Source organism: Triturus cristatus, chromosome 3_1 (genome assembly GCF_964204655.1).
Source record: "Triturus cristatus chromosome 3_1, aTriCri1.1, whole genome shotgun sequence".
Taxonomy (NCBI): Eukaryota; Metazoa; Chordata; class Amphibia; order Caudata; family Salamandridae; genus Triturus; species Triturus cristatus.
Window position 1 is genome coordinate 871,484,886 of NC_140583.1, and position 24,749 is coordinate 871,509,634.

General features: G+C 38.9%; 1 protein-coding gene across 7 annotated transcripts in view; it reads right to left on the reverse strand.

The window, feature by feature from the left end:
- The window catches only part of UBR3 (ubiquitin protein ligase E3 component n-recognin 3), a 2,077,978-nt gene that overhangs the window by 850,235 nt on the left and 1,202,994 nt on the right, over positions 1-24,749 (reverse strand). For all 7 annotated transcript variants that reach the window (XM_085645338.1, XM_085645337.1, XM_085645336.1 and 4 more), the window contains one exon: positions 17,835-17,923. In XM_085645338.1, the coding sequence (XP_085501464.1) occupies positions 17,835-17,923 (89 nt within the window). The remainder of the gene's footprint in view (positions 1-17,834; positions 17,924-24,749) is intronic.

Sequence of the window (24,749 nt, forward strand, 5' to 3'; positions counted from 1 at the left end):
ACCCTCAGAACCAAGCACTGAACAAAAGGAATCACCTTGTATTTCAAGTCTACTTCCCCAGCCACAAAGTGCAAGAACTTCCTCTGCTGCTGCAAAGAACAATCGCGCGCCTCCTATCGCGTTGGATGCACGGATCCTCTCGCGGTGGGTTCGCGGATCCAAGGGAAAAAAAATGAAATTGTTGGCAGATAAAGATTAAGCTTAAGTGTTTTGTTCTTGAGTGGCTCTAAAAAGAGCCGTTGTGTTCATTGAGAGTTTTTGGTACTTATAAGTAAGTACCTATACAGAGTCTAAAGTTGTTGAGGAAGACTCTGTTTCCTTCATCAGTAAAGTGTACTCCATCTCTCCTATACATCTCTTGCATATGAAAGCGCAGATTGTTATTGTAAATGGACCCCATTCTGTAGTCTCAGAGAAAAGCAGAAACAGATTTATTCACATGTTTCCTAGCTTTCTCAATCTGTGGACAAAAATGATCGGACCAGTTCCATTTCTGCCTTTGGCATATGTTAGAATACACAAAGGCAGTTTTAGGGAAAAGTGAAATCAGTTGTGCAAAGGTGTCCTTCATGAGCATTTCCAGATCTACCCCAGTCAAAGTGCCTTGGTCATTGCCACCACAGTGCACTATTATGAGGTGAGGGTGTTGGATTTGCATGAAGGATTTCACCAATGGCATCAATTGGTGCCACTTTAACCCCTCTCTGTCCAATCCATTTAATGTCTACATTTGGCAAACCTAGGTCTTTGTGAATGCCTTTGTTTTCTGCATACCTTTGGCTCCAGAAAATGTAGCTGTGTCCCACAATCCACACTGTAAGCATCTTGTAAGGAGGTATGGATGCACTCAGATGGTCTCTGTACACGAAATGGCAGTTTGGAAACGAAGATGTTTCTAAAATGGTGGCTAAGATGCAATTTTGAAAAAAGTCAAGAAATCATTGGTTGTTTGACAACCTTCTACACTGAAAGGTAGGGTGCATATTTCTGTTTTTTAAACGCTTGATTCTTATTGGTTAACAAAAACAGATTGTAAGAAACATTATATATGATAAGCTGATATGTAAAAGAAGACAAAATCAGTATAAGGAATTACGCAAAAAAATATTTTACAAGAGAGTAGTGCATAATTTGCTGAAAGATGTGAAGAAATATAAAAAGAGAGCTTTATTTTATAAAAAGAAGAAGCATATTGAAAGCATTGTGGAAAAGGCTTTTGAAGTAAAAAGGAAACTGTTTATTTTAGTGTTAAACAGAATTCGATCACTAGATAAATCAATATATGTAATGAAGGCCAAAAGTAGGAGGAAAAGAGTTATTAATAAAACAAAATTTTGTTATTTTTTTTGGGAGAATGGAAACACGGTTCTAGTTCAGAGCCTTTTTTTTAAATAAGAGAGTTATTCACTAAGTGAAAAATTATTGTATGCAGTTGACACTAGTGGTAGAGGTTATGAGGTTAGTGATGGTTGTCCAATGGAGAAAGAGAAAATGGTTGAAAGAAATGCAGAAGAAGTGATAGCTGATGAAGTTTTAGGGAGACGTGCTAAAAACCCTGTGTACACTTGGGATTGCAGGAGTGTTTGTAGTGTACGACAGGAATCTATTGAAAAATTATGTAGTTTTTTATGAGTCTATACTAAAAAAAGTGTAAAACAAAAGATTAAGCTGTTGCAAGGACTAGACCCTTGCAGAGTGAGAAAACATACTGGTTTGCAAGGTCATTCTCTGGCTTGTCTTTCTAGGAAAGTTTGTGAAAGTGTTTTTCACCATTTCAGAATGCTGGCAGTACATCATACTCAAATGCGGAAGTTAGTGAGAAGGTTGTATTATGCAAAAAGTCCAGCACTAAAGTTAAGTGAGTTGAACAGTGCTCTTTTGCGTGGGTCAGTTTCAGATGTGAAGCAGGTCTGTGAGGATATTGAGTTTTGTTACTTTGGGCCTCAGCAAGAGAGTGAAGAAACTGACACATTAGTAGAACAAAATGTTGAAGACAATGTAGAACCTGTAATTACAGAAACATTTGAGGATGAAATAACAAAGTTTAAGGTAATTTCAGGTGAAAGACCAAATGTTTCTTGTATTTGTTGTCGGAGAAGTCACTATAAAAATCAGACTAGGGGTGTCAATCTGTATTTAAAAAGTGAAATAGAAGATAATGATAAGTGGATGGAATTTGCAACTTATTTGTTGGTAGAGGATTGTTTTGATTTGGGATGTGAGCAGCGTATTTGCAAATATTGTTATAATAAATTAGATGAGAATAAAATGCCTGCTAGAGCTGTTCATAATAATCTAGAGTTGGTTGCTATTCCTCCAGAGCTGATAGATTTAAATACGTATGAGTCTATTCTGATACAATGTGTTCACACATTTCAGGCTATTGTTCGTATGGAGCCCAAAACAAGTACATTACCTCCATCAGAGTTGCAAAGAGGATTGAAAGGAAGAGTTGTGTATTTACCATTAGATTTAAGGAAAAATGTTGAAACTATTGGTGTAGATCATGCAGAAAATGAGCCACTAGTCATTCTAGTTAATGGTGTTCCTACAAAGAATAAGAAAATCTGGCAAGAGTTAGTGGATGTTAGAAAAGTGCAAAAGGCATCATTGTATCTGATAAAAAATAATGAGTACTATAGAAATGTGTTTGTTGGAGAAGAAGAAATAGATTTAGCAGAAGATAGTGAAACATTAAGTGGACAAATTGAAAAAGTGGACATGTCCAGATGTGAAGAGATCTATGAACATTACAGTGTACATCCACTTCATTCCAAAGAGGTGATGTAGAATACAATTGAGTTGTTTCAAATGAAAAAAGCAACAGGAAGTCCCATCAGTGTATGGGAAGAGAGTTTGGAAGCTCGTTGTTTCCAACAGGAAAAGGTGGACGATATGATGAACGTCCTGTGCAGATTCCTGCATCTGAATATCGGACAACAAGATTATATGTAGAAGATCCAGGATCCAAGATTTCGACAATGAATCCCTTATATGTTTCATCTTCTGTTTGACAGTGACTTGTCTGGACTTTCATATGCAAGAAATCACATTTTAAAAACTGGAATGCATCTGCAAAATGTAACTGCAAAGGATTTTATGGATAAAGTGCATCAGAGAGATGATCATTTAGAATCTCAGTTGATTAATCTGATGGCATGTCAGCGTGGGACTAATGAATATTGGTACCGTCGACATGGAGAACTGAAATGCATGCTACGGAACTTGGGAACTCCTACATGGTTTGTTACACTAAGCTGTGCTGAGTATGCTTGGGATGATTTACTTGAATTTCTTCGAGAGGCAAATTCCAATATAAATAATATTGAATACAAGACACCTGGAGAATTGTGCTCTTTGGATCCTGTCAATGTATGCAGATATTTCAATCATAGATTTGAAGCTATGATGTCTTTCATCGGCAATAAAAAGAATCCTCCTCTTGGAGAAGTTGTGGATTTCTTTTGGAGAAAGGAGTATCAAGCAAGAGGTGCTCCTCACATACATATGTTGTTATGGGTCAAGGATGCCCCCAAATTTGGAACAGATTCAGATGAAAGTGTTTTGTCTTTCATTGAAGATTATGCTACGTGTGCTGTACCAAATAGCAGAGAAGACAAAAACTTAAAAGAACAAGTCTTACGATTTCAAAGCCATAGGTGTGGAAAATACTGTCGACGAAAGTACAAGTCAAAGGATAAGTTCTATACCAAATGTCGGTTTGGATTTCCACGTCCTGTATTAGCCAAAGGAAGAGTGAACAGTTTCATGTCAGCTATACGACATACCATCACAAGAAAGTCTCCGAAAAACACCTACAACTTAAGAAGAAGCGAAGAATCAAAATACATAAATGACTACAACCCAGTTATTTTATCCATGTGGAACGCTAACATGGATATTCAGTATGTTGCGGACAATTCTATTGCTGTTGCTCGATATGTAACGTCTTACATTACTAAATCAGAAAAGACTGAATTGAAAGAAATGTGGGAAGAGATTTCTCACGAGAAGAGTCTAAGTAAGAAATTATACAGTTTCAGTTTGAAAATGTTATCGCATCGTGAAATTGGAGCATATGAATGTTCAGATCGGTTATCATCTGCAAGTCTGTATTCCAAAAGTAGAAGCATCATTTGGGTGAGTCTAGGTCTTGCAGGAATGCGAAATCGGGTACTGAAATCTGTTCAAGAAATTGAATATTTAGCAGAAAATGACCCTGAAAGTACAGATATTTTGAAAACCAATATGTTGGACACATACTATCCAAAGAGAAGTCATCATCTTGAGAACATGTGTCTCTATGAAGTGTTGCAAAACTACACTTTTAAACGGAATATTACAGAGAACATAAACAATGGAAAATATGGAGTGATTGGTTCTGAAGGATGTCTGGTGAAACAAAGGAAAGGAAATTTAATTAATCACAGAAAACGGAGTTGCAACACTGCTGACAAAAGGGAATTTTACTATTTAGCCCTTTTGCAAATGTTCAAACCATGGCGTTCTGAACTGGAATTACTTGGAGATTTTCCCAGCTATGAAGATTCATTTAATGCTTGTAAAGATAGCATACAATGCAGTGCTTTCGCAAATTATGTGAAAATGTTGAATGATGAAATTGATCAAGAAGCTACAATTGCAGCTGAGATTGCTAGAGTCAAAGTTCTGCTGCACTGAGTCAAGATCCACTTGGACAACCAATTGTTGAAAATGAAGCAGCGATTGCCATGAATGAGGTGGAAACAGCAATGTATCAAGCACAAGAAGATGCAATACAGTTAGGAAACTTGGAAGGGCAACTAAATGTTGAACAGAAACAAATATATCAGCAAGTGAAAGAGCAGATTGACCATGGATTACTTCATGAAAAGAAAGACTGCTCATGTACATCATTTCAACCTATCCGAATGTATGTGAGTGGTCAAGCTGGAACAGGAAAGAGTTTCTTAATTAAAGTAATTACAAGTTATCTGCAAAAAACAACTAAGTCGCATTTGTCTTGTGTTGTCACTGCTCCAACTGGGTTGGCAGCACATAACATTAAAGGAATTACTTTACATCGTTTACTAATGCTGCCAGTAGAGCATGAGAACAAATTGGAATACCACAAGCTATCTGGAGAAGCTTGTTGTGAAGTTTCAAGAGTGCTGAAGAAAATGAAACTTCTCATTATTGATGAGGTGAGCATGGTTTCAAACTTGATGCTTGCCTTTGTGCATTTAAGAATGCAGCAAATTCTTAAAATAGAGTATGACGTGTTATTTGGAGAAAAACACGTCATAGTTTTTGGAGATCTACTGCAACTGACACCGGTAAAAGGACAACCGGTATTTAAAACACTTGCTCATGAAGATACCAGAAAGTCTCTTGGCAGTGTTGGTAATGTGAACATTTGGAGTAATTTTGAATACAAAGAACTGACAACAAATATGCGACAGGTAAATGATGCTGAATATGGAAGTATTCTTCAAGATATAAGAATTGGAATTCTTTCAAAAAAAGGGAAAGAAGCTTTGGAGAGTCGATTACTTTGCAATGTCTTTCCAAATGAAAATGCAGTTGCTGCAAAAGTGTACGTGGAAATTGCTAAAAATAAGTCAGTGATTTGCTTAATGCCAACACTGCGTGAGTGTTCAATATTCAACGAAGAATTATTAAAATTGGAAAATGAAGAAATTGTCAAAATGGAAGCCATCGATAAAATACTACATGAAGGAATCGCTATTATTTTAACGGGTAAGTTGAGATCAAAACTAGATTGTTTAGAAAAAAAAATATCTAAAACTGCTGGTTTGGAAAAGACACTATGTGTGTGTAAACTGTTGTGGTGGATTTTGTGAATTATCAGAAAAAAGAAGGAATTGAATTTTTAAAAATTAAATTTGATCAGATTGATGAAGTTAAATAAATTGGTCGTTGTTCAGTTTGTTTTTTGCTTGTTAAAGATTTATATGTCCGTAGGAAACAATTTCCATTTCTCTGGCATATGCAATGACTATTCATAAATCTTAAGGATTAAGTGTAGACAGTGCATTGGTGAACATTGGATCTACTGTATTTAGAGGGTATGGCATATGTTGCTTTGTCGCGAGTCAGAACATTATCTGGTTTGTTTTTGATTGATTTTAATGAGACAAAGGTTACTGCAGATGCAAACTGTGAAAAAGAGTATAATAGGTTAAGAAGGGTGCATGCTCCAAATTTAGGTCAATATCCTGTATTTGAAAAGCGTGTGGTTGGTTGAAAAAGAAGGTTAGAGAATATCTGTTCTGAAGGTATCAAGAAAAGAACAAGATAATGTTGTGATTGCAGGTAAAAAGAAATTGGACACTGTTGAAGAGATTGTTGGTTATCAAATTTGAAAATAGTTCTGGTGTCAACTGCTATGCTAATGTAGTGGTCAATGTTTTTTATCTTGAAGATTTGCAAGAGCAAATTATGGAGAATCGGCAAAAAAGATTTTGTTCTCTGTTGGACTCTGTTTATGAAAAATTGACAACAGATAGAAGTAAAATACAATCTGTTTCAGATGTTCGTAGTCTTTTGGATGTGTGTTCTGGTTCTACACAATTTACACAAAATATCCAACAAGATGCTCAGGAATTTTTAATGTATATGCTTACCATTTTTGAAAATGAAGGTGTAGAAATAGAAAATATTTTTGGCCTTTCTTACAAATGGGAACATCATTGTGAAAATTGCACGTATACATGTAGCACCAATGTAGACAATGAGAGATTTCTGTATTTAACATTACCAGACTGTAAATCAGTGGCTTTCAATAAATTAGTGAAAGGTGCAATTCAAAACATGGAGTGTAGCCAATGTAAATCAGAAATGTTATCCACATTATTGTTAACAAAATATGGAAAATACATAATTTTAATGATGCAACGTTGTACAGCTGATGGAAGAAAATTGGATACTTTAATAAAACAATTTGTAGCAGCACAAATATCAATATCAGGAAGGACTTTTGTAGCAATTGCAATAATTTTCCATGATGGTCCTTCCACCACATCTGGACATTACACTGCCTATCTAAAATGTGACAAAGGCTGGATACTTTGTAATGATGCCCAGTTGGTTTTCAGACAACGTTTGCCTAGGGAATTACAAAATTCCTACCTAATATTTTTGAAGCCAAAGTTTTAGGAAGCTAATTCACTCTCTGAGGAATTTATAATTATAATTTATTAGAACTACCATTGGACAGTTTACATAAAGAAGAAGTGCAAAAATACCATTTGGCCTCAAGGAAAAGTATATTTTTGAATTATGGACTTTTTGGTGGTCATTTATTCGGTGATTATTTTAATGTGGCAACATTTACAGTTTTTATAAATTAAAGTTATAAAATGTTGTAATCTGTAAGCATTTCATACATGTATGATTTGTATTTTCTGGTATTTTAATGAGAATAGCATGCTGGGTTTTTTTTAACAATCTTTCGAATTGTTTTTTTTTTTGCCCGCTGTTAAGTGATGAGTACCATTGAAATCACTATTTCGAGTGAAATTCAATATATTCTGAGAACAGCAAAAAAGGCAAAAAAATTACTTTGTGGAAATTATGTTGTGTTGTAAAAAATGTATTATTATATGTTATAATTTTTATTTTATTTTCTTTCACAGATCCAAATTTTAAAATGAGCAATTTTTAAGAATTTATGTTTTAATGAAAAATAGGCAAAAATGAATAACATTTTTTATTCCTATTACTGTGAAGGTAAGTTTAACTAAGTCTCAATATGCAGAATGAAGAGGCCTGCAAGAATCTACAAAGTTGAAACACGTTTCTTAAAACACTTTGTTTATGTAGTTTTGAAATCTAACCATAATCAGATATCAAGTGACCTGCAAAAAAAGAGATTTGAGGGGTTCATAATATTTCATCTTTTTAGCTGTTGAAGGACCGCAATCATTTCAATCATTCTTCTTTGAACATCTTTGCAGTCAAAATTCTGTGCTTACCTTCTATCATTCGCAAGGAAATTTAAAAACGGAAATATGTCACTTTTGTAACATAGTTATTGTGTAAGATACTCTTTCATATTTTCAAAGAGAGGAAAAGGCACTCTGTGCACTTTTTATACTCCATGAAAATATAACCTCATCATGCAGACCACTTTCGGTTGAAAGGGTGTTCTATAAGTGTTGTTGTGCATAATTGCACTTAATACTCATAGACAAAGACACATGTCTAGATTTATTAGAAATCGTAAATTTCGATATGTGTGTGAATGGTGCACCATTCTACAATTGGTGTAGGAAAGCACAACAAAGAGAATTGTTTTAATTTCTCTACATTTTTATATCTTCAATGCATGCTGAAATGTTCAGCATACATTGAATGAGAAAAATGCATTTTCTCATTGTTTTTGTACAGGAAGGTGTGTCTTCCTGTAGAAAAACAAACAGCACATGACACAGATATCCTTGCACTATTGTGCAAGGGTGCCTGTGTCACCACATGGCTGCAGCTTAAGCAGCCGTGCAGAGAGAAGCAAAGATTTGCAACATATTTATGTACATATGTTGCATCCCTGTGCTTCGGAAGTACTACAGCACACTACAATTAATGAGGTTACTGTGTGATGCTGCAGCACTTCTTTATAGTTCTGCACTTATACATTCACCATACACCACTAATGCATTTATTCAGTCAATTACGTACTACACATACATTCATCTAAACTTTCACACACTAACAAAGTAAGTAAGTTTGTAAGTTTGATACTTGTATAGCGCACTACTCACCCGCAAGGGTCTCAAGGCGCTTGTACGAATACCGCTGTGGAACCCATCCTGGCTTTCCCTGTGAGGCGTCCACTCCTGGGCACCCCCAAGGTGGAGGCCAGGCATCCTTTAGCGTTGTGGGGGCCGTTGTGGAGATTAAGCAAGCTATTGCCCAGAGTTGCAGAATGGGACTCCATGATTGGAATAGGCGCCGAGGCGAGAATTATCAGGTCCGTGGAATTTTTTTGAGCCCAAGACCCGCCGAGGCGGGGAATTGAACCCTGGTCCCGGGCTAGACCTCTGCATCAGGGTCTGCCGCTCTAATCATTGAGCCACACTTCTCCACAACAAAGAAATTTAGCTCTTTTTTTAAACCAGGAAAGTTAGTTCTAACAAGAACTTTTTTTTTTTCTTCTTTCTTCTTTTATGTTTTTTTGGGGGGTTTCTGAACAATTTTGTGATTTTTTGGGTTTTTCTGAAAAAAAAAAAAAAAAAAAAAAACAGGAGAAACCAAACAATGAACTTCAGGGAACATTAAATAAAAAACAAAAAAAAACTAGCAAATAGGACTTTCCTGCCGGCGGCAGATGAGGTCGATTGACTGCTCGCCATAGCACTAAGTCTTATTGCACTTAGTGCAGAGCACTTTTAAAAATTGAAATTGAGGACGGATGTCCAAGGTTTGGTCTGAGGGATGCACTCTTGACGTGCTCGGCTGCGATGAGGTGGATGGAGCAGGAGTCTCTCATCCGTCGGCACTCTTCACGTGCAAGATTGTTTGGATGAAGGCTCCTCATGTGCTTCATCATACTTGCCGTGCCACAAGAGTATTTCTTGGTAGGATCCCCTCTCGATAAGACTCTTTTGCAAATCTTACATGTGACCAAGGTGGCATTGGTCTTATTCTGTCCTTCGGGAAAAGTAAAAAATTTCCACACCCCTTTAGCAAAACGTTTTTTGTGTGGTTCTTCCGGCAAAAATTCATCCTCAGAGGTTTGAGGTGATGCAGGTGATGCCTGCTGCCCTGAAGCCATTTTCGGTTGCAAAAAGTTAGAAGTAAGTGTATACTTAGTCTAAAAAAATCTTCTTCTCTCCAAAGAGATGGTTCTCCAAAGAAGCTCAAAGAAGAATGATTGAAATGGGTGGGGTCTTTCAGTAGTTAGAACAGGAAGTGTAATGAACCAATCAAATCTCTTTTTTTTGCAGGTCACATGGGATCCGCGCACCGTGCGCGTACGCAGCAGCGCGCATCCGCGAAATTGAATTAAAAAGAAATATAGGATTAGATGTCAAAATATATTATTTTTAAGACTAGTTTAGAGTTTGTATTCAATTAATATTCACATTCAATACATAAATATGTTAAATACTTCGCGGGATCCGCGGACCTACCACGTCACGGACGCATATGACGCATCGCGGAAGCGCGTAGACGTCGCGTTACGTACATCGAACGTATCGCGTATAGGCTGGGAGTCGCATAGCGATCGCGCACTAAAAACGTACCCAACGCATACCATGCGCGGATGCTATCGCGTACGGATCGTGAACGGTGCGCGGATCCAAAAGCATTGAAAAAAAATATATCCAAAATAAAGTTTTGCACTTATAGTTAAAAAAATATTTTGAAAAATATAAAAAAATATGTTTGAAAAAACCCATTAAGTTCAAATAATATTTTTTAAAAGAATTAATTGAAGAAATAGGTTTAAAAAATGGTGATAAAAAAGTATTTAAAAAAAATAATAATTAATGAAATTGACACTGAATTTGAAAAATATAGAAATCCAATCAAAATCATTAAACATGATATCTTTAGAGATAAGTTATAGATAGGAATTAGCATTTAAAAAACCTTTGAAATTCACTGAAAAAACCATAGGTTTCATGCACGTTATAGTTAGGAATTGGCATTTAAAAAACCTTTGAAATTCACTGAAAAAACCAAAGGTTTCAGGGGCGTTATAGTTAGGAATTGGCATTTAAAAAAACCTTAGAAATTCACTGAAAAAACCATAGGTTTCAGGGGCGTTATAGTTAGCTGGACATTTCCCTCGTACAAAACCCTAGAAATTCCCCTGCTATAGTTAGTTCAGCTAACTATAACTCGCGCCCCCGCAATGCACTGCTGATGACGTCACATATTACATCACTCATTACATGGTCAGTGACATCTCAAATGACATCACTGATGACGTCATCTATGTGATAAATTAGTACATCTTCTCACACCCTAATATAACTTTTCATACACCAAATCAAAGTTTCAGACGGCCATTTTGAAGACCATAGATACTCCAATACCAATAACTACATACCCACTCATTGACTCTTAGATCTACATGCACCTCCACTCACTCATCTGTAGTCACTCATACTTAGTCACTCCGTACAAGACTATCATATGCATTTATACACATATATAGACACTCACACACTACCAATCATCCATTGAGGTACTGACACACCTAGTCAGTTGTGCAAATAATTAAACACAGTCCAATTCACTCACCTATACAGTTAAACACACTCAAGTTCACTTACTCATAAAAATACTAAAAAATGTTGACACTCTTATTCAATTTCTAGTACAAGCACACACTCATCCATACAGCCAGTCCAGCAATCACACACTCTCACATATAGTTATATACTCTTATACACATATACACTGTGTTTCACATATGTAGTTACTGTCACATGTACAACTGAGATATACATTCAATCAATAACGCACCCTTACATACACTCACCCAACCATACAGTCCATCACAGTTGCACTTTTAAAACCATGCACCCATAGAAGCACCCACTCACACATCTATGCACAGTCACACACACCCCACCCACACATACACTCAGGCACCCATTCAGATACTCAGACAACCAATCAATAACCCATATAGACACTCATATAGCTATTCACAAAACCATGCAACCACTTATACACCAACAGACAGACAGATACAGACATTCACACAGTTTAGTCACTAGTCTGCAGTAAGATACATTTAATGACTCACTTATAGAGTCAGTTACGCACCTAGAAAATCATCCATTCACACACTTGTACATCCACTTATTCTTCAACAGGCCTTTCCCTATATATATTAAACATATTAAAACTGTTCAGAAACACATACTCAATGGATGATGTCATCAGTGATGTCATCAGTGATGTCATTTGTGATGTCACTGACCATGTCATGAGTGATGTGATATGTGACGTCATCAGCAGTGCATTGCGGGGGCGCGAGTTATAGTTAGCTGAACTAACTATAACAGGGGAATTTCTAGGGTTTTGTACGAGGGAAATGTCCAGCTAACTATAACGCCCCTGAAACCTATGGTTTTTCAGTGAATTTCTAAGGTTTTTTAAATGCCAATTCCTAACTATAACATGCATGAAACGTATGGTTTTTTCAGTGAATTTCAAAGGTTTTTTTAAGTGCCAATTCCTAACTATAACGCCCCTGAAACCTTTGGTTTTTTCAGTGAATATATATATATATATATATATATATATATATCAAAAACTTCAAATAATGACGCTCACTCGGGAGTCCATTGCAACCATAGAGGTTTAATAAAGTGAACCGCTACGCGTTCAAGACACTTCCTGTGTCGAAACGCGTAGCGGTTCACTTTATTAAACCTCTATGGTTGCAATGGACTCCCGAGTGAGCGTCATTATTTGAAGTTTTTGATATAATTTAATACCGGCTTGGGTCACTACCGGAGGACGCTCCACCTGGCGACGGGACTGATCCCAGAAGGACCCTCATTGTGCAGGACGAATATATATATATATATATATATATATATATATATATATATATATATATATATATATATATATATATATATATATATATATATATATATATATATATATATATATATATATATATATACACATACATACATACACAATATACAAATAGACTTCTTTTAGGTATATGCAGACAAGCTGTGGGGAAGCAGGTGGGTCCATGAGGAATCCACCAGTAGATTCTGTATCCACCAGAAAATGCGTTACCGAAGGCAAGTGACTTGGTCTTCTGAAGGATAGATCTATCTGTGGATTCCTCATCTTTTGAATATAATCCCCAAGCAGTCCCATACTTGGAGATGGGTGCCTGCCTGCCTATACCAAAAACATATTGTTAACATAACAGGCAAAGTGATGTCTCGTCCTCAATTTGGCTTCTAAGCAATAGTGTTTCACAAAAATGTGGAGTGGGGCCCAAGTTGCCATTTTACAGATGTTAACTACAGGAACACCTCTAGCTAAAGCAGAAGTAGAAGACTTTGCCCTAGGTTAATGAGCTCTAATACATTGTGGTGGTTCTTTGTAAACCATGGCATAGCAGATCTTAATGCAAAGAACGATTCATCGGGATAATGTTCTTTTCCGCATAGAAAGTCGTGAAAGGGGCTCCACACTAAAGGACCGGCAACTCACAAACTCGTCTAGCAGGCCTTATAGCAACTAAAGAAATTGTCTTAAAAGTAAGTAGCCTTAGGGAAAACTATGTAAAGGTTCAAACCGAGAACACATAAGGTAAGTTAGCACAAAATGATGATCCCACTGAGGCATGATAAACGGCATGGGAGGGTATTTGTTAGTAAGTCCCTTAATACACCTTAACGCTTTAAGGGACTTAAACAGAGAAGGTTGATCAGGTATTCAAAGGAATGCCGAAAGAGCAAACAAATAGCCCTTAACTGTTGCAACGGCAGAGCCATGCTGCACCAAGGACAGTGCCAAATGTAAAATATCAGACAAATGGGCATTTGAGGGGTCTATAGAATTCTCCCCAAATCCCTTTACAAACTTAGCCCATCTGCCAGCATAAACCGATTTGGTGGAGTGTTTTCTGGCCAACAAAATAATGTCCAACACCAAGAGAAAGTGAAAGAGAAATCAGGTTGCCCTGTTCAATCTCCAGGCACACTGGTGCAGGCTACCGAGTTGGGGGTATAGAACCTACCCCTGCGACTGTGAGAGGAGGTCTGCCCTGTGAGGGAGACAGAGCGGATAGCACAGTGAGAGATGAAGGAGGTCTGTGTACCACACCCTTGGTGGCCAATACAGGGCTATTGATATGACTAGGACCCGGAAGTGGCAGATTTTCCTCAGAACCCAAGGAATCAGGGGTATGGGGGAAACACGCAAGACAGATGGGTGCCCTAGTCTAATTGAAACGCGTCCCCCAATGCTCCCTTCATTGGATACTGGAGGCTGCCGAATGAGGGGTAGTATGTGTTCTCGTGAGTGGCAAACACATCTATATGAGGGATTCCCTGTTGCCAGAAAATGTGAAGAACCACTTCCAGACAGAGGCGCCACTAGTGATCGGCTGAAAAATGACGACCAAGACTTCCCACACGCATGTTTAAAACTCTGGCCAAGTGTTTTTCCATGATACAATTCCGATGGTCCTGATCCTAGGACCAGAGTTGTAGAGCTACTCTGCAGAGAAGATACGACCCTACTCCTCCCTGTTTGTTTATGTACCACATTGCAGCAGTATTGTCTGTTAAGACCTACACAGACTGACCAGAAATGAGAGGAAGGCCTTGAGAGCCAGACATATCGCTCACAATTCCACAGTTTGATACGAAACAATTTTTCTTCTGGAGATCAAAGTCCTTTGATCTCCAGATTCTCCAGATGAGCTCCCCATCCTAGAGTGAAGGCATTCGTTATCACTGTGGCCACTGGAGGTGGAAGGTGAAAGGTGAAACAGCTTCCCTTGAGACCGATTGCCGGACACACCTCACTATCGAAGTTCTGCTGCACAGAGGAGATCCTGACCAATACTTTGAGATCTCCTCTGTGTTGAAACCACTACCTGCGGAGGCACCACTGGAAGGTCCTCATGTGCCAACATGCAAGGGAGACCAACAGAATGCCGGAAGCCATCAGATCTAGCAGGTGTAAGACCTTCAGGACTGGAGCCATAGCTCCAATCTGAAACATCGGAATCAAAGAATGAATGTCCAGAATCATCTGAAGAAGAGGGTAGGCTTGATTTACAGTGGTGTCCAATTCTGCCCCTATGGAGAGGGTGCGCTGTGAGGGCTCTAGGTGGGACTTGGGGTTATTGATGGAAAAGCGCAGATTGAACAACAACTGAGTAGCCAACTAAGGGAACACTGGTTCTCCCCACCCTCTGAGATATGTGGCGACCTCCGCAATCACCTTTGTGAAGACTCGAGGTGGAAAAGTAATACCAACTGGAAGGACCACAAAGTGGTAATGTTGTGACCCCACCGTCAAACGGAGATACATGCTATGCGATTGCAGGATGGGGGTGTGGAAATATGCATCCAGCAAATCGATTGAGACCATCCAGTCTTCCTTCTCCAGCGCAAGAAGCACCTATGCTAGGGTCAGCATTTTGAACTTTTCCTGCTTGAGGAACCAGTTCAAAATCCTGAGGTCTAGGATCGGACGTAAATGACTGTCCTTTTTGGAAATGAAGAAGTACCGGAAATAACTTCCTTGACCCCCTCCTGCCCTGGAACTAACTCTACTGCACCTTTTAAAAGTAGGAATTGGACCTCATGTTGAAGGAGCAGAAGATGGTCTTCAGAACAAAAACCTTGTTGGGGAGGAAATGGTGGGGGAAATTCTTAGAAGGGTAAAACGTACCAATTTTCTACAATATTTAAAACCCACTGATCCGATGGTATGGATCTCCATAGTGGTAGAAATTGGGACACCCATCCTCCCACTAACAAAGCATGCACAAAGATCGCAAAACTAGGGCTTCTTCCCTGTGACGTTGGCTGGGGATGAAGAAGAAGAGCAGTTGATTGGCTGATGGGCAGCTCCTCGTCGTTTACCTCTGCCCTGCCCTCTATAAATCCTATAGACGGGATCGGATGGCTGCCGTTGTTGCCTTCTTTGAAAGGAGAAGTTCCTGCCAAATCCACGGAACCTTTGAAACGGTCTGTAATCTCTGGGATGCAACTGAAGGTCCAAAGATATTGCCATAGCCTTGCTAACCTTGAACCTCTTAAAGGCAGAACTAGCTTTGGTGTCAAACAGTCTCGACCCATCAAAAGGCAAATCCATCAAGGCTTTTGCACATCCTGTGAGAACCCAGACCCTCTCAGCCATGCGTGCCTCCTTGTAGCAACTGATGTCCTGAATTGGCAGCTCCCAGGCCTAAGTGAATGACCTGTCGAGCAGCAGCCGGCCCATCATCCAGGAGCTCAGAAAAGTGACCTTGAACATCCACAGGTCATTTTGGAATCACTGTTTTAGTTGAGTCCAACAAAGCATGAATGTACCGTCGCAACAAACAAGTTGCATTGGTTGATTTAAAAGCCATGCTACCAGAAGAAAACACCTTTTCATCGACTGTGCCATCTTTTTTGATTCCTTGTCTGCTGGGGACGTCAGAAAAGACCCAGGAGTTAACTTGGATGAACAGGAAGCATGTACCACCAAACTCTCAGCTGAAGAATGAGTGGATAAAAAAAAACAGAGGATCTCCTGGAGCAGCTTTTTATCTCCTCACAATTGATCTGGATACTGCAGAGGATGACGTGGGTTTCTGACAAATATCTAGAACTGGCTCAGTCAATGTCTCATCATTAAAAGGTAATAAAGACTCTGATGGGGAAGAAGTAGCATGCATCACTTCTGTTAGCAAATTAGACTTCAGTTCAGTTGCTAGAAGAGGCGATTCCAACATGTCAGCCACCTTCCTAATCACTGAATGGTATGATGTAACCTCCTATGGAGGAATACCTTTTGGAGACAACAATTCCCATTCTGGGAAGTGTCCAACCCCAAGCCACTACTAAAGTGTATTGCCTTGCTGAAAATGGAGCTGAGAAAGTCGGATACTCCTGCTCCTGTCGAGGAGGTAGGAGTGGATGTGGAGCAGGAGGAGAGACTGAATCTCCCTCTGGCTCCGGAACAGGATGTCTAGGCGAAGTCAGTGGCGGCCTTGAACTTGAATGCGGTGCCAAAAAGGCCTACTGAGTTTGGGGCTGGAGTCGCCTCTCCTAAGAGACTCACCCTTCAAAGACTGACATCGGGAACCATGATGCTGTTTCTTCTTATGCTTCCTCTACCATGACTTTAGGAATGGGGTGACAGCGAGTCTGAGAGAAGACAAGACTTTCAACGTCCTCTTCGGTCCTTTCTTGCCTTGGACATGAAGAGTATCGCTTCTCTCTCCTTCAGTGATTTGGGGTTAATCTGTTAATTTGATGAACAGGCGTTGACGTTGTGGTCCGAACTTCACCAAAGACCGTCTACATGAGGGACCATGATTGACATTTGAACCTCACATTCTCAGCACACCTTGAAACCAGATTCCCTTGGTGGAGACATTTTTCCTGAAACAATGTTGCAATTTCCAGAAAAAATGATGAGTCTCCTAACTCTATGGAGAACCTGTGAAAAAAAAGTTACATATCGAAGGTACGGTAAAAAGGGAACTGACGTCACCACGCCGACGAGGGCCTCTTATGGCTCCATTTGCATCACGCGGAGCCATTGGCATTGTGATGTCCTCGCCGATGTGGGAAAGCTGTCAAGAAAAGTTTCTGTGGAATGCTGGCGCATTGGGGTATTCAAAAAGTGAGGAATCCACAGGTAGATGTATCCATTAGAAACTCAGTTATGGAAACAAACTTCCCTCCAGTCAAAGTTTGACACCTAAACTCCCTTTCAGAATAACTAATCAAATTACGGGTACGATGAATATGGTGAAAGACTGATGGAAAGATGGAGCAGAAAATGTTTCAGGGATTCGGTTTCTGTTGTCTACCACCTACCACAAAGCATAAGTAACAGAATCCATGTTGACCTCAGGAAAGTGCATTTGTTCAATTATTCTCAATGCCCAAAGGTTCTGAATTTCTATCAAAGGCTCTGGTAAAACAGGGCGGGCATGGTGTGAAGTGGCAGGAGACGTACCAAGACGAATGTTACAGATTACTAAAGGCAGTGCCAATCAGTTCTAAACATTTTACAACCAAAGTGATTTACAGTGGTTGCTATTTTCCATTGGCATGTTTACCTACAACGACTAAAATAAGTATTCAATTATTGGCAAAACCTACCAACATCCATAGCAGTTTCCATGAAGCTCTTTTGCCTCGAAGCAAATTCAGCAAGAAGCTTCTGTTGCCTCTCTCTGGCCTTTTGTCGCCTGTATCAGAAAAAATAAATACATTGGAAAACACAAAATTAGCTGAAGTCAAACCAGTTATCCCACAAAAGCATTTAGAATACATTTTATTTCGCATTATCTACATTTGTATCATTTGAACAGGTTTCTGTCCATTTACTGCTATGCAGGACACATTTTCCGATTAAAAATGAAACCCTGAGGGTGTGGTAAACTACTTTTCACTTTCCGTATTCTATTTTATTTTGTATCCCCAATGTTTGCATCTATAATGTATATTATGACTATGAATACAAACCTCTTTGCACATCTATAGACCTCGTGCTACGTTATACAACTCCTTTCCAATAAAATAAATGTAAACTAGCAAACACTTTGTGTGTTTTAGTGGCAACAGAATGCTGGTTAGAGCGTGCCTAACAAAAAATGAATGTGTGTGTGTGTGTCCTCATGTAACCTAACTGGTGCTAAGTAAAGCGCTCTGATACCCGATTCGGGTCAAGTTTGCGCTATATAAAACTCTGCAAAAATAAAAAATAAAGGTACAGCAAGCTTGCAATAAACCCCGTATGCCCAAAGATGCAGGAAGAAAGGCAATTTAAACATCATAAGGGGTCAACATGGCTTTGTCACAATCAAAAATTAAACTATCGGTAAGGTACCAAGCCTGAAGGTTAAGGGGTTAAGTATTTATGAACAAAAATATATAGGAAACAATTGATAAAAAAGCAAGGTGATGTACAAACAAACAAACAATCCTTATATATACACCCCCCCAATGATTAAGTATGACTAATGATAGACCTATTTTTCATGAAATCTCTTTATTTCCTGTTATTTTATATTTGTTACAATAGAAGGTCATTTCATTTTTCTTATTTCTTTAAAGCCTTTCTTTATAAACATTTGCTATCGTCAATATTATATCATTTCATATCCATTTAGACGATTGCGTTTACACTCCACATTTAAATACAAAAAAAGAAAGAAAGAGACAGAGGGTAATCATCAATTATGGCTATTGTTAGATCTACGCGCGTTTCGGCGTTCAGCCTTCCTCAGGTGGCCATAATTTCTTAACTCCTATAATAAGAAAAACACAAACTATAATTGCTTGTACATACCTACTCATTCAAGTGTACATTTATAATTCTAAAAAAATCTATATATATATATATATATATCTACAAACATGCATAAATCCTATTCATATATACATTTCTATACATATTATTTACAAAAAACAAACAACCAATATAATCCATTTCCAATTGCGCTGTCAAGTCCACAAAATCCTATGTGTCCCAAAATGGAGCCTATTGGAAAAATCTTGGAACGCCATCATTTACATCTAGAGAGCTTCCACCCATCCGGTATTTCACAGCAATAGACATTAACGCCATCTATCATATTTCATGCCAATCTTGTGTTTATATCATTTAAGTGTATAGGTCTTAACCGGAGCTATATAACATGATATTCACCTTAGTGTAAAATCATTATTGTTCCGATAACCTGATTCTGGTTCTAAACAAAGTAACTATCAACAAGAGCGGGTTAGTTTAGTTTCTATTCCCTCGCTGTACATGTAACCGCATTAGCGTGTTACTAATGTTACCTTGGTTTTCTTAATATATATAGATTCCAGATTTCAAACGTGGATGAGTTCAAAGTCCTCCCTCCTTACTTAAGGATATCTTGTTATTTCGTTTTGTGGGTAGTCGTCTCTGTACTGGGCTGGATTTAGACTCGGCTTATTGGAGAACACACACAAGATTGGCATGAAATATGATAGATGGCGTTAATGTCTATTGCTGTGAAATACCGGATGGGTGGAAGCTCCCTAGATGTAAATGATGGCGTTCCAAGATTTTTCCAATAGGCTCCATTTTGGGACACATAGGATTTTGTGGACTTGACAGCGCAATTGGAAATGGATTATATTGGTTGTTTGTTTTTTGTAAATAATATGTATAGAAATGTATATATGAATAGGATTTATGCATGTTTGTAGATATATATATATATATATATATATATATATATATATTTTTAGAATTATAAATGTACACTTGAATGAGTAGGTATGTACAAGCAATTATAGTTTGTGTTTTTCTTATTATAGGAGTTAAGAAATTATGGCCACCTGAGGAAGGCTGAACGCCGAAACGCGCGTAGATCTAACAATAGCCATAATTGCTGATTACCCTCTGTCTCTTTCTTTCTTTTTTTGTCTTTTTTTGTATTTAAATGTGGAGTGTAAACGCAATCGTCTAAATGGATATGAAATGATATAATATTGACGATAGCAAATGTTTATAAAGAAAGGCTTTAAAGAAATAAGAAAAATGAAATGACCTTCTATTGTAACAAATATAAAATAACAGGAAATAAAGAGATTTCATGAAAAATAGGTCTATCATTAGTCATACTTAATCATTGGGGGGGTATATATAAGCATTGTTTGTTTGTTTGTACATCACCTTGCTTTTTTATCAATTGTTTCCTATATATTTTTGTTCATAAATATTTGCTTTAAAACCCTGAGATAGGAAACTAAATTAGGGGTACCCTTGTTATGTTGCAATATAAGGGGTTAAGTATTACATGAGACCTTAATTGTATGGTAATTTCGGATCTGGATTGATCCTAACCATAACAAGCCACGGTACACCATAAAATGGGTCCACTCGGCCAGTACCATTCACTTGTCCCAGGCTGAGTTGGGAAGGTGGACTGTAAAAGACCGAATTGCTCTAAAAATATCTGTAAAACCTCAAATGTCTAAGTTAAAATAAAAAATGAAAGATTTCAGTATCATTTCTGAGCCACAGATTAAGCACTGACCAACATAAAAGTACAAATAAACCCGAAGGCAGGTGGCTACAACGCTCAGGCTTAATGGCCTAAACTGCTCTTCTTTTGATCTGAAATAACATTAATAATGGACAGCGGCCATACCTGAGGAGAACGGAATGAGATTCTAAACAAACCGGGGCAGAATACGAAAGCTTAAAACCGGAGCAATGGTTATTATTTTGTTTTCAGAACCACTGTGCCCTATTTGAGGTAGTTGGAAGTGAACGTAGCTTTATTTGAAGCCTGCACTTTCACTGCAATAAACTGCCGTGCTGTTGTGATCTCGACATTTTTCTCAATCTAGGTTATATGACGCCTAGAAACAGGCTGGACAGTAAATAGAGATCCTGAACAGGAGGACATAAAACAAACTCTGACAGATTCGCCGCAGCTGGGTAATTTTCGGTAATGGCCAAAGGGGGCAGGGCACTGTGGATGAAAAATATTGCAAGCGACTGGGCCGCACTCCTCGAGCACCAAACTTGGGTTTCTATGGAAACAGCGTATCAAACTGGTAATGCCACCAAGGCCTCTGAATGCAAGTTGAGAAAACAAGAAATGGGTCATCATGAGTGTTTACAGCCTCTTCAATCTTCATTACCAAAGCGCAAGGCTTGAAATCAAAAAAATAAATTGAACTCCGAACGGTAGGAGCAGCAGCGCCACTGGATTAGAATCCTAAATCCAGAGCGGCACTGCCGCCCCTTCGAGTAAATGCCTTCCCAGGTACTGCAACAAGTGGCTTCTAAGGAAAAGAGCGAGCAATCAAACCTCGAGACAAGCTATTCACAAATCAGCCAACATGTCTCATTCAAGAGGACAAAATGTGAGTGGTTAAGTATCTGCTGTCTCAAGGGTGGAGGCCTGTATGAGAGCATTATTACTGTTAACTGCACACCTTTTGTGTCAATGCATCAGGCTAATATTAGACATGATTTGAAGTACTGGGTATTTTAGTCCCAGCGGTGCAGGGGCACACACCCTATGACTTCTGGGTTCACCCTGTTCCAGACATACAGAAACACAGAGTCTTCTGGGTGAAGTCAAAGATTCGTTTATTGGCTGCAGACCAATTACAGGTATCCTAGAAGTACAACAGCGTGTATGTTCTCAGGAGACTGCTGAAAATCATAGGAACGGACTTCATCTTAAATACCCTTTTTCTTGCCTCAAGCATACATTCCTAGGTTTTATGATACGGCCATTACAAGTGTACATTACAAAGAAAAGGCAGAGTCATGATGACCATCCCACATTCCAGTTCGGCCAGCCCACAATGATTTACACAGTAAGGTTCAGATCCCACATTTGATATCAATAGGCCCCCCAATAAACATGAGCATCTCCTGTTTCGAGAAACAAGTCATAAAGCAGGAACAAGCAGGTGTGAAAGAGATTAGCCGGAGGTTTGTGTAGAATGAAAGGGTTTTATGACGGGTCAAGCCCTGATGCTAATCACAGGTGGACGGAGGAAGGGGAGCTCGTGAGACCAGTTTGACCCGGGGCAGCAGAGCCAGCTGCCCAGGTCACAGAGAAGTCAGAGGAGAAGCCCATGTACTGTGAGGCCCGTATTTACTCTATTATAGCCTATGTGAGGGCAATGACAAGATGGCCACTGCTTCCAAAATGGAAACCGCGTAGTGAAGCAGAATAACGTGTACACAGTGCATTCATAGCTAGAACGATATATAAAGCACTCGTACATACCGCATTAACCATTTGCGGTTTGCTAATACCAAGATAGACAGGGGTAGGGCCCTGTCCCCTACGCGGTCCCGAATATTAAAGTACGACAGATTGCATCAGGCGAATATTAGCCCATGAAGTTGATTTTAAAATCCCGGCAGCTGTAGAACATCGCTTTAAAAACATGAACGTCAATTGGGAGTAGCCATAGTTAGAAGCTCTGTCGCTGGTTTGCTTTAGGGTTCCTGGCCTTGGTTTTAATATCCCCGATCTCACTAGTCACGAGCAGCACGCAATAACATGAGACATGTTTACTACTGGTAGGTTACACTCTGTGTCGGTCCTCTAGCCCATGAATACTTGCAAACATTTTCCTACTGGCAAAAAAGTTTTGTCTGTGAGGTGACCGAATGCCACATTGATGTCAGCAGAGTGGTGGTAGGGAGGGAAAGGGGTGGGGGGGGGAGTGGGGGGGGGGGGTTCTGGGTAAGGTGAGTGTAGGGGAAGCAAAGTTTATACATCTAGTGGCTGAATTGCGCAGTGTGAAACACAGAAAATCTGGGATTAATTCCGGTTTCCTCACTTTACCAAATTGTGTGATCCTAGACAATTGTTTTATTTCAGTTTTTCTCCTTTTCTTCACTATCACATATAAAAGGACGTTGAAATATATGACTTCAGGATGTGCATTGTGAAAATCCTTCTCCTGTGTTGGATTTAATAAACTATAATGTTGTTCATGCATAATAGGAACCGAGCTCAAAGAGTGCACTCAACTGACTTGCATCTCCGTTCACTATTGACATTGTTGTGGGAATATTTTTAAATGCATGTTCGAAAACAACAATCGCTACAAAAAAATACTTCTCAATGGATTAATATAATGTGATGAACTAAGGTGAAAGTGTTCTGCATGTTAATAAAATACACTTTTTGAATTTTGAAGAGAACTTATCATATTTTTACACTTTTACTGCAAGATGTCTTTAAAAATAAAGGTGTTTCTTAAGGTAAGCAGTGTAAGATAACCTAGTCACTTCCTTCCTTTAATTTCAACTAATATTTAAAGAAAGGCTTGCCTGTTTATTTAACTTCTTTCTCAATGTTGGCGTTGAGTTGAGAAAACAGGAGCCCAGTGCTGCTGTTGGAGGGGCAGAGCATGCAATGGTCAGGGGCGCTGTACTCTGAGTATCACTGCTCTAGCTGCTTAGAAGAAATAGAAAGCAGTTAAGCCGTCGCGGATGTGGCATGAGGTCCACCCTTTGGTGTCATCAGGTGTCAAAGATTTTTGTTCATGCTATTTTGGTGAGCTGGTGTCCTTAAATTAAACAGAAGGGGAGCTCGACAATATTTACTTCGCTTAACTGACGTCACTGACCTAAAATATGTACATGAATAAGACTGTAGGCTATTATCACCTGCACTGAAAGGTAGCTACACTATTTGAGTTTATCTTGAATTAAATGTGTTGCTGAGTGATATTTGTGCACATTAGAGAGAATTTAGGTACATGACGGAAATCTATACAAGACGATGAAGAGCAAAGAGTTTTTTTTAGTTCTCATACTCCACAGATAACTCTTATTGGTGACAACGAAGGGTGGAATCAAAAGCTGACATTATCATATGAGAGAGGCCCGAGTCCCTAAACAAATTCTAGACAATGGAACACATTATTCTTATTTTTTAATTTAAATTGTCGTAATCAATATAAACACTACAAGCAAAACTTGCAGGGAAGATTAACTTTCAAGCTTCCGGCCTGCAGACATCGGTAAATCTGCACCTACGATAAAAGCCACCCCGAACACAATTATGGGTAGTCAACAGCTTAAGCCCCTAGGGTGGTGCGCATGGTTGCTATTCCAAGACGAGTGAGGCTTTTTGTTTTGTTCTTCAGTACAGTTCAATGCTGCAGGTCCTCGTGGCCCTTAAGCTGGCTCTTGCCAGCCTTCCAAGCAGGATGTAATTTTAGCTGGGATCTCCAGGACAGGGGCAGCTCTTTCCTTTCTCTGTAGTCTGGCTCCCTGTGTTCCAGGCTTGTTAAAACAGCTTTGGTGAACCATCAGGCCCGCAGCTTACGTTGCTGCCTCAGGTGAGCTACCAGTAGACTCCTAGTCCTGGCACATTTCATTCTAACTGAGGCAGTACAACATCTCACTGATGTTAGGAAAATTATCAAGTTGTGGTTCCAAGGCATTACCTAATATTTTCTGCTACCCTCAAGTATTCACAGAAGAGTAATCAAAGGAAGTATAGACTTGTTGCCACCGTGGGAAACAGTTTGGTGGCCATGACCTTC